The 15,539-nt window shown below is 35.8% G+C and overlaps 2 protein-coding genes across 7 annotated transcripts in view; both read left to right on the top strand.

Moving 5' to 3' along the window:
* LOC110453908 (folliculin-like) overlaps positions 1-9,121 on the top strand; it is a 13,201-nt gene extending 4,080 nt beyond the window's left edge. For both annotated transcript variants that reach the window (XM_021503136.1, XM_021503137.1), the window contains exons 2-9: positions 1,141-1,553; positions 2,397-2,534; positions 2,857-3,313; positions 3,864-4,012; positions 5,243-5,356; positions 6,202-6,460; positions 7,249-7,351; positions 8,103-9,121. In XM_021503136.1, the coding sequence (XP_021358811.1) occupies positions 1,305-1,553; positions 2,397-2,534; positions 2,857-3,313; positions 3,864-4,012; positions 5,243-5,356; positions 6,202-6,460; positions 7,249-7,351; positions 8,103-8,286 (1,653 nt within the window). In that variant the 5' untranslated portion in view covers positions 1,141-1,304 and the 3' untranslated portion in view covers positions 8,287-9,121. The remainder of the gene's footprint in view (positions 1-1,140; positions 1,554-2,396; positions 2,535-2,856; positions 3,314-3,863; positions 4,013-5,242; positions 5,357-6,201; positions 6,461-7,248; positions 7,352-8,102) is intronic.
* A 3,149-nt stretch (positions 9,122-12,270) lies between these two features.
* LOC110453938 lies at positions 12,271-15,239 on the top strand. 5 transcript variants are annotated; one of them, XM_021503183.1, is made up of 5 exons: positions 12,691-12,715; positions 13,339-13,387; positions 13,654-13,755; positions 14,062-14,252; positions 14,490-15,239. In XM_021503183.1, exons 2-5 carry the CDS (start codon positions 13,364-13,366, stop codon positions 14,506-14,508), a joined length of 336 nt encoding a protein of 111 aa, XP_021358858.1. In that variant the 5' UTR covers positions 12,691-12,715; positions 13,339-13,363; the 3' UTR covers positions 14,509-15,239. The 5 variants fall into 5 exon arrangements, with proteins under 5 accessions (XP_021358860.1, XP_021358862.1, XP_021358858.1 ...); XM_021503185.1 differs by lacking the exons at positions 12,691-12,715; positions 13,339-13,387 and adding an exon at positions 12,271-12,595; XM_021503187.1 differs by lacking the exon at positions 13,339-13,387 and having other exon boundaries at positions 12,630-12,715.
* The last annotated feature ends 300 nt before the right edge of the window (positions 15,240-15,539 follow it).

The following is a 15,539-nucleotide window of genomic DNA, read 5'->3' as shown; positions in this document are numbered from 1 at the left end:
ATGTTATATTTTGAGACTGATCATAAAAACAAAATGGATTAAAAGAAGAACTAAACAGATCTTTCTCATATTGCAATGATCGATTCTATTTCTTTCACATTAAGTACTGTACTAGTAAATATGTGAAATGACAAACTCACTTTGAAGGTTGGCTTTCATACACATCAGTATTAAGTTTAGATCAAAAGTTACCTCAAGGTGCATTTACTGTTAACATGACTCGATCAAACAGATTAGAGGAAAGAAGAGAAAAGATCGAACTGACAAAGAACTAATGAATATGGTACACAGGTGGGCGCCAAGATCCCTCTGGGATCTGTTGTTTGTTCACAATACACGTTGAGATTATTTGTTCAATTGATGGTGCTTTACTAATACTTACATTCCCAAAGGGACCAGCTGAGACTTAACACAATATGTACAATAAGTATTTTTCATTCTTTTCTACAGGGACCTCAAAGACACCGAGTCAGTAATTTACACTCTTTCCCACAAGGATGTGATGAGACTTTAAACATAACATATATTATGTATTTTACACTACATCTCACAATTGCAAAGACCAACGATTTTAATAGGACAATATACATTTACTATGTATATTTTTATACAATATCCCACAGGACCCTGGAACTTAAGACACTTACCTTTAGTCTTGGGTTACTTCTAAGTAAATTTGATTACATATTGTATTTTGGAAATTTTATGAACATTATCTTCAATACCTTTCTTTATATAACACTTTAGTAAAATATTTCATTTTAAAGAAATATTTATCTTTTTGAAAAAACTTTTATTTTCTGATAAAAGCATGTGATTGAGAGAAAAAAATCCTGAAATTGTACTACATTTTACATTTTTAAAAACCTTTGGAATTTCTTCAACTAGTTTCAATTAGTTGCTTCTATTCATATAAGTGAAAAAAAACATTATCTTAACTAAAATGAAGGAAATTATGGTATTAGCTCATGTGTATACAACAATGTTGTAGCATTAAAGGCACTTATTCAGTCAGTGGAATTTACAACATGGAATATGAAATGATGAACATAGAGTCATAACATTCCCTAATTTATTCCGTTTGTAACGGCTTGTAAGTGTTTTCTTTTCTTACATGTATTTTTTTTCTTCTATTTTTAGGTGACATCAGAGCATTACCACATAAAACATATCCATTGGATATTGTGAATAAATAAAAAACTATTTTAAAAGCAAATCAAATTTTTGCTGAAACATGAGAAGAGACACAAGCAGAACCAACTGTGGTGCTATTAAGACAATTAAGACGTAGATAAGTAACTACAATGAATGCCATAATATCTCTGTGTCATTTCTGTGAAATACATGGCCCTCAGGTGTTATTTTGTACCCAGCCGAGCCATCCTCAGGGTATTGAGGGTGGGGTCAGCGGGGTGGGCGTCGTCGTCGAGGAGCAGTACAACACCATGCAGCTCCTACTGTCTCGAACACAGGAGCAAGATGGAGCGCAGGACCTCAAGTCTCTTGTCTCAGAACCCAGCACACCCACTCCTTCATCAGGAAACCACTGTGAGGTAAGTGAACAATGATCCTGGTCGTGGCACCATTTTGTTAACAGCCACAGGACAAGAGTAATGTAAAATACTGCTTACACTGAGGGTTGAACTAGTAACCCCAGCTTTCCAGCCCGCTCCTCTACCAATTGAGCTATTGGGAAGCTTCCTTTAGTGTGAATCTAGATAAGATGACCACGATCAAATGTAAATTTAAAACTACCACACTTTTACCTATACAGGAGAGGTATTCTTTCACGATCGGACGTGAAAAGGTTGGGGTCACCTGCCCAACCACGTGGGTTTTCTCCGGGCACTCCGGTTTCCTCCCACACTTAGACCCCCCCACGCCCTAACATCCGGGCAAACAAGAGTGATTAATATAAGTTGAAATAACATAATTGTTGTTAAATAATGTGCATTTTGTCTTATTGTCATCATTTATTTGTACATGTGGTGTGTTTTTCTCATTTCTTCCCCCAAAATTCCAAATATCAAAATTATAAGTAATGAGCTTTTGGTTTAAAAAGAAAAGAAGATTTATAGCCTCTTAAACTTTAGACAAAAAATAGTCTTGATATTTCTTACTTTTTTTTGAGTGAAATACCCAATTTGAGGTTTACGCAACGCATTTTTCTAATCCCCTGGTTCCATTCCGAATACAGTTTAAAAAACAAAACTGTATTGTGTAGGAGTTTTCACTTTCAGTTTTCATGTAGAGCTTTAGCAAGCTAACAGTGTGAAGATTTAAATGTTTTTATAGGTTTTGTTTTATACAAAATAATAAACTCTGCTGATTTGATTGAATTCAAGAGTTTTGTAAAATTGGCATGATTTTATGTGAAATGTTATTCTCTAACCTAGGGCTGTTACTCAGTGAAGCCTGGCTTTGTGAGTCATGATGACGACGTGAAGGTTAGCTATGTAAGCAGTCGACAACCTCACAACCGAGAAGTTTTCAGCATGATCCGACAAGCCTGTTTACGCAGCCTTACTGGAGAGGTAAGTCATCACACAGGCTTGGTGTCCATAGTTATAAGTAAATTATACTTATCACAGGGGTTTGGTTTGGTGTTAGGGTGTTTGTCATACTTATCACAGGGGCTTGGTATCCAAGGTGAGGTAATTATATATAACTCATACTGATCACAGGGGCTTGGTTTGTTGTGGAGAAATAAGTCATGCTGATCACACTAATTTTTTACATAAATTTTAAAAAAAAAATCTTTATAAAATGAAATTAATTCTTCACATGATATACTTTTTATGAACATGACAATGGCTTAAATTAATCTAACTTTGATTTATAATATTTATTTTCAAGGTGTGCCCTGGGACTGAAGGACCCATATTTTTTGGAAACGACCAGCAAGGTCATGTGATATCCTACTCCTTCCATATAAAGGACTTCCAGGCCCGAGGCTTTCAGAGGCGATATAGCATTATTATTGTAATGATGGACAAAATTTATTTGTTGAACTCCTGGCCATTTTTAGTGAAAAATCTCAAAATAGTAGTCGAACATTTACAAGAGAAGGCACAGAAAGTTCATGATGTTGAACAAACTAAAAGTCCTAGAGAACCAAACAAACTTGCCTCATTCAGGATAAACCCCAAGCCAGCTCGCTCACTAATGGAACTGACGGAAGATAGAAATATATTTAAGATTCTCCATGTTTCCTTTGTGTGGATACTTAAGGCATGTGGTAATCGGATCACGGAGTCCCTCCTAGAGGGACCCCCAACAGAGGACTCAATCATAGACATGGAGAAACAAGAAGGTATGTAGACCTGTAATCAGTCAATCAATATTTTGAATTGTTTGATATTTGGTTTAGCTATGTTTATGCCTGTTTGGTTTAGCTATATTTATGCCTGCTTGGTTTAGCTATGTTTATGCCTATTTGGTTTAGCTATGTTTATGCCTATTTGGTTTAGCTATGTTTATGCCTGTTTTGATGGGATACAATATGGTACTGTATCATACTTGTGGTGACTTGACTTTAGAACACAAGAAAGGGACATTTGTGCCCTTTCACAGTGTTACAACATTTAATATATTTTAACGTATGAATTCAATCCATGCATTAGATGATTAATATGCCTCTGTACAATAAATCTGTTTAATATTATCAAGTTTACATGAAATATACTTGGCAACTACAATCTACAAAGTGCAAGACCAAATTTGATACACTCACAAAAATTCATGCCATCTGTTTGACAACTTAAACATCATCAGACTATAGTCAGTACTGATACATTCTGTTGGAATAATGTTTATTTTATAGAGGGGGTAAATTGCATAAATTATTCATTTATTTCAAACAGAGACAGAAGAAGGCTTCATCAAACTGTTTAAGAAGGATGATACAGAGGAGGATATAGAAGAGGAGAAAGAAACAGAAAAGGAGGGAGAAGAGGAAGAGGACGAAGAAGAATCAACATCAGCTGTACAGAACATCAGATATTTACTGAGGGTTTGTATTACATACACATTTAGGGCTGGAATAATGACAGCTAATACTATACAATTATGATACTTTGGTAATGATATATATAGATTAACACAAGGCTTTTCAGGACACTCAACACCAATGATCCAGACCCGAGGGCTGAATTCAGAATTGTTTATAGTGCTATACAAAACCTCATACCAAAATAAAAAATACTGTAATTGTCTTATCTTACATACAATATCTTAACACTGAAACAAAAATGAAAGTATACCGTAGAATCAAACACAGAATGTCAAAACTCTCCGATACTATATATAAGTCAGCAATAACAATACAGAGCAGTGCCAGCCATCAGTAACAACTATCGCGTACTGGTCTACTTCTGACCAATGATGTGTAGCTGGGGGTGCCATCATCCATACCAGAAGTCTTGGAGACGATTCTGTGACTTTTACAATCATTCTAAGGGAAATGAGGCTCAAATAAGGGAGGTTTTATTTGCAGCGTTTTTCACGGCAAAAAACCTTATCCTATTCGACAAAATCAATGATATTTAGTACAAAATCATTAAGTAAGGAATTTTGTTTTGATTTTGGCATAAGTTTTGTTATTAATATATGAAAATTGAATATGATCATATATATATATATATATTGAGTAGCACAACGTTTACAAAACAAAATATTATCACATATAATTAATAGAGATGAACTGAAAAAGCAGATTTCACTTTAAATTTACATCTGTAGCAATTGAGTTGGACAGGTCAATATTCACAGCAGCCACAGTACTACTGATGTTCAAGTTAGGAAACGTGAACTTTTTTGATTTTGATGAGTTTATAAGGATTACAGTTGTCTTTGTTCATTTTCATTTGAACTTCTGAGCATTGTAATATAATCTGGAAACATGCATTTATTAACAAGAGGGCAGAAATAATCAGCTGTGAAAGAAAAGCAAACTGTGTTCTGCATTTGAACTTTTGAATTCAATATTATACAGTCATTGTTATTTATCATGTACTCACCAGTATTTGGGTGCAAAATGTTTCACATTGGAGCAATGTAGCAAGGGGCAGTGGAGACAATCGGACAGACTGGTTGTGCTGAAGTGATGTGGGAAACAGTGGAAAATAAGAGATATTTGTTCAAAATTCATGTTCTATACTAGGTAGACATTGAAGAGTAGCACCGATGTTGATGCTAATTCCATGCGAACACATATTTATACTGATGTATTTTCTATTTTTAGAGTCTTGGGGAGAAGAAGTTCCATATCCTTGCCCATCATGCTGTTATTGGTAACCAAATCATCGTCAGAGGTGCTTTAAAACCTGCTGTCAAAGCCGTTCTAAGTGCACTGAAGGTAATGTCTCATCTCACTCAGATTCTCTTTTCTTACAATAATTTACAGATTATCTTCATATGACAATAATATGACATATCAGAAATATGTTGAAGAATTAAATCAAGCACAAATTAAATTTCCTTAAAAAAAAATAACGTCAGAAATGCGGTTGGAGGCATAAAAAATACTGTAAACATACACAATAAGTTTTTAGTGCATTATAAAACTTTCAATTACCCACAATTAATGCAACAGGAAAAAAGGTATACAGAAACTTGCATTAGTGCAATGTTTAAAGCACAGACAGTGCCTAATATGTACATTTAACATTATGTTGAAATGGAGAAATGTGGACTTTTCATTTAAGTTTCAAAGTCGGAGTGTGTTCAGTAAAATCAAGTTAAATCTTGTTATATTGCCACCATTTAGTGAAAGATGTCTTGGCAGTATAAAGAGTTTTGTTGATATATCAAGGGAAATGCATACCCCTTGTAGATGTAAAGAAATGTTTAAGAAAATAAGAAAAAGACACTTTTAAATATATTGTAAGGTGTATGAGATGAGGCACTTCATATTGAGGGTTTACTGTTTTGATGAAACTGAAAATCAGGGCCTTTTCTAGAAAATGGATATGTTTGTCACAACAAAAAAACAATGAGGATAGTCGGAGATAAATTCTGTAAATGAGGTAAAATGCACAGAGTCGAGGCCGCCTTACAAGCTGTGGCTAGCGGTAATTTCTTTTAACATTAAAAGTGCCTATCTTTTAGAAGTTTTTGAAATCCTCCATTTCAAGCACCACCGTACACATGTTGCGATATGTTACGATTTGAAATTAATCTAAAGATTTAACCCTTCTCTAGTGTATCGTACCTAAGGGATGCTGTCGGGTCGTGTCATACAGTCAGGAATACGAAGCATCATGGAAATGTAATTTCCTTGGCCTGGCTCCAGACGTTCACATTCCAAACCACATCATGGCCACAGAAATGTTTGTACTGGTAGAGGTTATCTCCCCTGAGGTTGATACCACCGTTCCCACCACTATTTCTCCCCCGGGTCTTGACCAGCTCAGAGAGTGTGATTTTAGCCTGGCTAGTCCAACAACACTACCGGATAAAGGTTAGAGTTCAGAATGAGTGGCCAACATTGAATAGTTCCAGAAGGAATTCATTTTGATTCACTGAAAATATACGTCCAACTTGTACAACATTGCCATTGTATTCATTCAAACATATTTTGTTGATTAACATCAATCAAAGGGATTAGGCACAATATCTCACAACTTTTTATTCATGCTGATTATATTGTAAACTGGGAAAAAATTACACACAGAAATGTTAACTCCCATGAATATACATATTTGCCATTCTCTAAAAATGTTCATGGGAGAGACGCTGTGGTAAAAATTAAACAAACTCTAAAATCTATGTTTCAATGGTTTCTGACTGTGCTCTGCTATGTAATGAATTAATGGAGTAAAAGCACAACATATGGAAGTTCTGTTGATTTCAAAAGAATGATTTGACTACCTCTTCATACTATTGCACCACTTTCAGCCAATCTGTTTTTGTATTCCATTAAAGCTGAATAAATACAATGGTTCCTGACTAAGAGTTAAAAAAGTTTGTACTTGTCTGAAATTAAAAATCATTTACAACTTTAAGACTTTAGTGTCAGCCATGGTCTAGGACTTACTGACCAAAACAATTTCCTAGACTTGACCAAATCTATCACGATGTGTGTGTGACCTAGGAGATGATATAACCCCTTCTTGGTCCTTATTTTGTGTGTGTGTCTTCAGCTACTGTTGTATTTTACCATCAACTGAGTTCTGATATTGTCTTTGTGTGTCAACACTGTGATGTTATTTTTTATTCACATAATTCACATTTTATTTCCGTTTTAAGGACCTGCTGTTTTAACAAAAATGGAGATGGCTTTGAAAAATGAAAATCTCACACAGGAAGTTCTAGAACAATATCTTATCTGTCTCAAAGAGGAATGGATGAAGTAAGTTATTTGTTGTTAAATTTACATTAAGCTTATAAGACTTCACAAAAGTGTTCATTTACTCTAAGGCTGTGTTCAATGTACATCTCATTTGAATAATCATAAAATTTTAATGATAAAACTTTTACTGACAAAATATGGTGTCAAATTGAAATACCACAAGATTATGTCACCAAAAAATACATGTTTTGAAGAATGTTGCTTAATTTTTGTACAACATTCAAGTTTATAAAAGCATTTTTTACCTTATTTAAGGGAGATAACTCTAACACAAATAAAATATATACTTTGTAAAGTAGCATACATCCTTAAGTCAAAATTTGGATTGTGGATGATATTCTGATACATATTTCCCTTGAAATCAATCTACATTAGGGAAATAGTACATACTCACAGTATGCTGTCCAAATCAAATCATGATATTTCATTGCTGAAATTAATAATACAACTTCATTATTCCACTTAAGTCTTCAACATTTTGAGTTCCTTGGGCCTGTTCTGCATTATTGCCTGTTGTTTTGAAGTAGAAATTACAATATTTTGAACAAAAACATCCACAAAGAATGACTATTGTATAACTCTTCTATTGTGCTTTGGAACAGTTAATGAATTATGACTAAATCAAAAGTAAAAATAAGAAATAGCGAAGAAAAAAAGATTCAGCAAAGTTGTTAACAAATTCAAAATAGGATGTGAACCTAAACATATGAACAGGATGTGATATATACATTTTAAACTTTTTCTGTTTCAGTAAAGTGAAAGTTTTATTCAAGTTCACAAAAGCAGGTGGCAGTAGGTCTGAAGAGGACACCAAGAAACTATTACAAGTGGTCGGTGCTCAGGAGGAGGATAAACAGCTACTCAAGTTCTGGATGACGGGGCTCAGCTGTCACTATAAAACTCACATACTGTCAACTACCAAATCTCACCACTGAAAACAGAAATAATGGGGGTAGGGGTACATGAGGGGGTTTGGCAGGGGAGTTTGCATGTATAAACAGCAATCATATTTTAACAGCAAGTATATGATTTGTCCACAGATACAGAATTATAGAATGTACTGTAAATTTCCCCCTCCTATATGTACTGTTACTGTATATAAAATACGTACATGTGTTACATACAGAATGTTTCCCACCTGGGTGTACTTAGTGACCTTTGCTATTGTGACGCCACAATCAGATGGGACTACACATACATGTATAACATATTATGAGGTCACAATTTAAAGCCCATCAAAATGTTGTTTGACCGACTACGGCAATCAGTTGTCGGTAACAGACACCACCTCATGAACTATAATTTCACAAGCTTGCCAGTTAGTTGTTGCAAAATAACAGTAAATTCAAGGTACCCTACATTTTTCTCCTCTTCCTAGATACGGTCATAGTTAACATGTTCGTTATCCAGAAATATTGCTATATATATAAGTGTTGCATTTATATTGTCAGTGTAGTGTTTACATAACTTTCTGGTAAGGGGTGCAAGAAAAAGAGTAAATCATTTTGTAGAAATATGGCATAAAGATATTCAAAACCCTCGGGCTCCCGCATCCCATATCCTTACATGTGCTAGACTGTATTGGTTATTTAGCAGTTTTAATTTAGGGCTTTTTCCTTAATTAACATCTGTGCAATACAGGATTTTTTTCCCCATCATTTCCTTTATATGGCTCACCTAGCCCAAAGGGGGTAGAGGGGCGGGGCCAAATAGGGGGAAAATAGGTAAATCTATAAAAATCTTCTTCTTCTCAACCAATTTTGACCAAATTTATTCTAGAGCATCATTGGACAAAGGAGCCTCAAGTTTGTATAAACGGAGAGTGTGGCCCCTCTGGGGGCATAGGGACGGGCCCAATAGGTGAAATAGAGGATTTTTTTTCTCCTTCTATACAAATGAAGGGATTTAAACCAAATGCAGTCTGAAGCATGCTTAGGGACAAAAGAATCAATTTTGTATAAACTAAGGTGTGTGGAANTTAAACCAAATGCAGTCTGAAGCATGCTTAGGGACAAAAGAATCAATTTTGTATAAACTGAGGTGTGTGGAACTCCTTCTTTGGGGCAGATGAGTGGGTCCCATTAGGGGAAATAGAGGAAAATATTAAAGATCCTTCTCCTTCTGTACCGATACAGAGATTTTGACCAAATTCGGTCTGGAGCATCATTGGACAAAGGGTTCTCAGTTTTGTANCCCCTCCCCAGGCAGAGGAGCAGGGCCCAATAGGGGAAATAGAGAAAAATATTTTCCCTCTGTGCAAATGAAGGGATTTAAACCAAATGTGGTCTGAAGCATGCTTAGGGGGAAAAAAACTCAATTTGTTTAATTTGTATAAAAAGGTGCATGTGAGACCCAATAGGGGAAATAGAAGAAAATTGGGACATAACATGGAAACGCATTTCCTTGGTGTCTTTCCCACTAAAACAGATTTATATGGAGTTCTTCTTGCAACTTTGTTTCTTGTACTCCTTTGATAAACCTGTTTGGTACTCGGCAGGTTTTAAATTGAAAAATAAAATACCAGGTGAGCTATTAAGGCCCCTGGGCCTCTTGTTTGGTTAACTTATTTCCTATCTTGGTTTACCTGGCAAAATGAAAATGGCAACACTGTACTCTAAATCCTTTAAGTCTGGACAAATAGATTAATTCTGTATTTCAGATAGCACAAAATTCTTGTGCAAAATCAGAATTCCAAACTTTTTTCACATGCTCAACGCCATGTATTTTCTGGTAAAATCATGAAGATATGCCCTAAGTTTATTATTGAAATGCTACAGAATATTTATTATTGACCATTAAAATGCATATCTATGACATACTTGGTGTTTTTTTTTGTATGAATGCTTTTGGTGGAGCATTTCTCAGTCTCAGTCCAGTCCTGTCTGGCTAGAAGTTTCCTAAGGTAGTGTGTTAACCCTGCATCAGGCTGAAGGGCAGGATCACACTGAGGTAGTTTTTCCATATTGCTGTAAACACTTTCTGTTCTTAAACATGTGATAAAAGCATCCTCAGATGGCAGTACAAACTTTAAGTCTGACCTCCCAGAGAGAACTTTCTTACTCAAAAAGCGGTAATTTAGCAATATCGCTTTAAGCACCTTCTCTTCTGGAAGTATCAGAGGGATTCATCCACATTTCATTGATAAAATTCTCGGATGGTTTTAAAAAATAACAAACAATAACAAACCTCGCTGGTGGCTTATATATAAAAATATCTTGCAAAATGCACATACAGGTTCTCAGGTCCTGGTGAGTTGAATAAGTTTAGCAAATTGCCAAAGATTAAGTTATTACAGCACTTTAATTGAAAACAAGGTTGCATCGTGTAAGAAAAAAAGGAAACAAGAACTCTTGAAAACAGTATCCGTCTGATATTTAAAATCACTCTACCAAGACATTTAATAAGTCCAAAGGTTGGGGAAGAAGGCGGTGAAATCGAAAGAGTCTTTTATATAACCATCTCGGAATCAAGTGAAAACTTGCAAAACGACATCTACGCTCCTAATAGAGGGTAAAACATGTTAAGAACGAACAGGATTACTAGTATACAACAGCATTGTAGTAGCCGCATCAAACGGCAACATTTTATTTCACCGACTCATCGTCAGACGGGAATTTTGGAGTTTGAGCTTCTCTCACCTGGTTGTATATGCAGCAGGATCGTAAGCAACCTAAACGCAGAATATGATGTCTAACTGTCAGATTTTACAAGTCATAAAAATGGACAGAGACGTCAGTAGAATCAGGGATCAGTGTAAAAAAGGAACCCAGAACACATACCGAATACAAGTTATCAAAAATATAAAATCCCTACGAAAGGGAAAGACTGCAGACGGAGGTAACATCTCGGCGGAACAACCGAAACTTTCAGGGAATGAAATCCTTGAGCCACTATTTACGATCTTCAAAAAGCTACAAAAGGAAAAAGTATTTTTATGTTGACTTCATCACTCTGATCTACCAAAAATATAAACAGTCTCAATTTGTACAGGAGAATTATGGTGTCCAGCTAGCATCAATGGTTAAAAAACCCATTTTAGACAATCCTAGGCCCACTCGAAAAACAAATCGAGGATTCTAGAAGTGACAACGCCGAACATTGCTGTCCAAGCAAGCTGAGTGTGCGGCAGAATGTGTGTACAATTGTAAACCCTTAATGCAGCTTTCATTCGACGATGTTTGACATAGCTATATGCGTAGTTACATTACGTTGGTCCTTCATCAACAGCCCGGATCTTACTGCAGGAATGGTACATGTATTTATTAACGATGTCATCTCACAAGTTAAGAGGAACCAACTCCTATCCCAGCCTATTCAAGAACAGCCATGCGTACGACAAGGAATGCTAGTCAAAGACAGCATGATGTTCCTGGCCCGGTTTCTGAACTTAAACGCCAAATAAAGATTCTTGGGTTATGATCAGATCAATCCGTGTTGTAGTCTCACGAGCGTGGATGATGTCTTGCTCCTCTTAACTGACCTTTAACAGGACTGCAGACTATGACACATCCCCCCTACAATATAAGTATGGAGAAAGGTAAGAAAGCGTATTCTTACTTACCCATTGTACATGAACAACAAGCCTTAATGATGTTCAAACGGGTTATACAATAGTCTTGGTATCAAATGAATGGACGTCCGAGTCGAAAACACTTAAGGTACAATTTAGCTAAGAGGAAACGTTCATAGGTCGAGGGCAAGGAACACAACATAGTATAGGAGTAAGCCACCAGAAAAACATTGTTGCCCATCTTGAGGTCCTAATCCAGATGTGGAACGTATACGCCAAAGCCGAGAATACTCATCCTAATCAAGACGATCTCGAATTTAAGTTCTTCATTAACTGGGGCCTTACGGCACATTGGTTCAAAGACATTTTAAATATGTACCACAAACAAACCCTGAAACTCCTCTTGGGTTTCATACTGTGGTCTGTGGACACGGCGGTCTACATTCTCTCAGCACAGTTCCGGGATCCATTTCGAAACATTTCTTGGCTAGCAAATCGCGCATGCTCGTCTCGCTAACCTAAAACGACATCGAGCACACAGAAATCAGCCATAATAATGAAAACTCAGAATAAGTAAGCCAAATTCTGGAAGTGATCTGTGGTGCCTGTTGTGAAATATTGACTGCAGCGCTATTGGTTGTCAGTATCCATGCCTTTCTGGAAACACCTTAGTTCAACTCCGGACGCTTGCAGGGTACGATGTTTACCTTAGTCTAACTCCGGACGCTTGCTTGGTAAGATTTTTCCCATAATCTATCTACAGACGCTTGCAGGGTAAGATGTTTACATTAGTCTAACTCCAGACGCTTGCAGGGTAAGATGTTGGCCCTAGCCTAACTCCGGACGATTGCTTGGTAAGATGTTTCCCATAATCTATCTACAGACGCTTGTAGGGTACGATGTTTACCCTAGTCTAACTCCGGACGCTTGCAGGGTGAGATGTTTACCTTAGTCTAACTCCGGACGCTTGCTTGGTAAGATGTTTCCCATAATCTATCTACAGACGCTTGCAGGGTAATATGTTTACATTAGTCTAACTCAGGACGCTTGCAGGGTACGATTGGTGAGTTGTAGACCTGATCCCAGCTCATCTATATACCAAATAACGGCCATCTGTAGCATCGTTTATGAGGTAGTATAGGTTACATTCTAGAATGTTCTAAAAAAAAATAATGTCCTATTATTAGGGCCTTACATTGTTTTAACAATTTTAAAGTACTGTTAGGGTGTATACACCAATCCGTTCCCAACAAAAGGAGGGAATTACGATCAAATAACGTTCTTAGGCAGTGAGCTTTTACATATCAACCAAACATTTTGAAGTAGTATTTTCTTCTTTCATTATTTTTGAAATGTGGTAGCTCACCGTCAATTATTAGATATGGGAAGATAACGACAGTAACACGTCATAGTGTATAAAGGGACATTACTCTGCGCAATAATTGTATGACGTAACGTCCTTTGTTTATTTACATAGCAAAACGACAGACTGTATACGCTCCATGGACAATAACAATAATAACCAGGTAAAATATCTCAAGGATTTTGTTTCTTTTGGTAAGGTTTGATTTTTGTTCATTTTATTTTATTTTTATGAAGAATGGACATTTTTTTCTTTTCTTTTTTAAGTTGACGATAATCTTTTTAGGAAACGCGATGTCATAATTCCAACAGTTTTATTCCTTTCTATTGAACAAGGTATTACTGAATAAAATCATACCTATTGTAAGATTTTCGTCTTGTTAAATTGTTTGTTGGATAAGAGCTCCATTTTTTTAAAATTTCATTTTAGATTTTTGAGGTTGATGGATTGGCGACCGATATGTATGGCTTTTTGCGGGGGACAAAGCCAAGTGGCTTGAACTTGTGGGTCACTTTCTTGACGGAGGACAAGGTAAAATGAATATCACATGAATGTTATAAGAATTAAAAGTATCACGATATTGTAGAAAAGAAGACTGGATCGACAGAGATATATCAATAAGGATCAATGTCATAAACCGCTATTTGAAAACGAAAATTTCAAATTTATCTGGACGCGTTATTTTTTTCAAAAATGTTCACGTATTTTCAAAATCTAACATTTTAACGGAAAATAAATATGTTCTGAGCAATTTTCGTTTGGTCTATTCTGCTCTGAACTGAAATTAATTTCCCCCTTCTTTTGATTAAATTTAGCGGTATTTTGTCTTTATTTCAGTTCGTACCAAACGATACCAGTGACGAGAAGCAATGTAGCCTTCCTGATATCGGACAGGATGGACAGAGTGAAGATAAAGAGATAGAGGAAGAAGAGTATTACTACCCATACATTCGTCTGTATGCCGACTGTGAAGATTTGGGATATGGTGACGGTATGCCAAAGGCCTGGAGACAGTACTGTAAGCCCAGGTAAATCAGTTAAAACAGCTCTGGACTTTATTTTACGGTCGCTTTATAATACGTTCGCAAACGTCCTAGAAAATAAATTAATAAACTTTGTTATTTCTTTTCTTATGTTTTTCGTTCTTCATATATTTACTTTTGGATTATTTCTATTGTCCAAAACTCGGGTTACATGACATTGTGTAATGGACGCTATTAGTGTTTTGAAATATCTTGACTGTTTCTTTATTTTGTTTCTTTCAGTTCAAAAATCCCAGGCTAAGTCAAGTTAGCGGCGTGCAGGATACCGCTTATTGCACGGCGAGCTAGCAGACCATCCAATGTCAAAATGAATATCACCAAACTGGTGCTTTTTTGAGCGTTTGAAAAAACTTTTATATTATTGTAAATTACGCATATTTGTCAAACCATATGTACTGTTTTTACTACCTTTATCATTCTCGTAAGAAAAAAGGTTAGAATACAATTGTTTAATCATTAAACTTGATTACCATTGTAAAATGAAATGTAACTGTACAGAAAAGGTTATTATGTTTGAAGGGAAATTCACAAAAGGAGTTCCGTTGTACCACATTCTTGACATCATTTGATTTGGCGAGGTGACACTTTTAGGGTTGATGTGGAGAAATAAGTACAAAGTTGAGGTTCAGTTTGAGATTTTCAAGTCTGTGGTGTTACCTGTTAAAGAACAATCGCTATCATGTTGAATTCACATTACTTCAAAAACTGCGAGGAAAAACGACGTGAAAATGACCACGTACAGTATATATTACAATGTACATTATGCATTAAGCTTTGTTTGAGCTAGATCTGATACACAATACTTAAACACATTTTATGGTATCCTGTTGAAAAGGATATGTCAGCGACAATCATTAGTGAATATTCACTGTATAGTTTATTTATGACTTTTAAATAAAAACAAATAGAATTTTAATGTAGTTTTATTTTATAACTAATTTAAAAGAAATGAGAACAATGTAGCCTTGACTGTCTTGTATACATGAATAAGTGTTTTTAATAAACAGTTTTTCGTTTAAGTATAGCACGTATTTGTCCTTTGTAAATTTGAATATCCTTTACATCGTTTCCTTCAAAGATGTTGTCACGGCCTGTTAGAACAGATCATGGCGGACAATATTGGGTCAACTGACACATTCGGCACACCTCGGCAGATTCCGGTACCCGAATACTAATTCAGTGATCAATCGGAAACTGTCGGCACTTTCCGTAAACGAGAAATACGAGAAATGCCGTAAACGAGAAATGCCGACGGTTCCCGATTGATTTAGG

Source organism: Mizuhopecten yessoensis, unplaced genomic scaffold (assembly GCF_002113885.1).
Source record: "Mizuhopecten yessoensis strain PY_sf001 unplaced genomic scaffold, ASM211388v2 scaffold7547, whole genome shotgun sequence".
Lineage (NCBI taxonomy): Eukaryota > Metazoa > Mollusca > Bivalvia > Pectinida > Pectinidae > Mizuhopecten > Mizuhopecten yessoensis.
The sequence above is the reverse complement of the archived record's forward strand: the minus strand, read 5'-3'. Positions and strand labels throughout refer to the sequence as shown.

Bases quoted from the DNA above. Each gene is read 5' to 3' on its own strand.
- LOC110453938 (XM_021503183.1), top strand. From the start codon at position 13,364: ATGGACAATAACAATAATAACCAG. The intron at 13,388-13,653 runs GTAAAATATCTC...ATTTCATTTTAG, and splicing joins ACAATAACAATAATAACCAG to ATTTTTGAGGTTGATGGATT. The intron at 13,756-14,061 runs GTAAAATGAATA...TCTTTATTTCAG, and splicing joins CTTTCTTGACGGAGGACAAG to TTCGTACCAAACGATACCAG.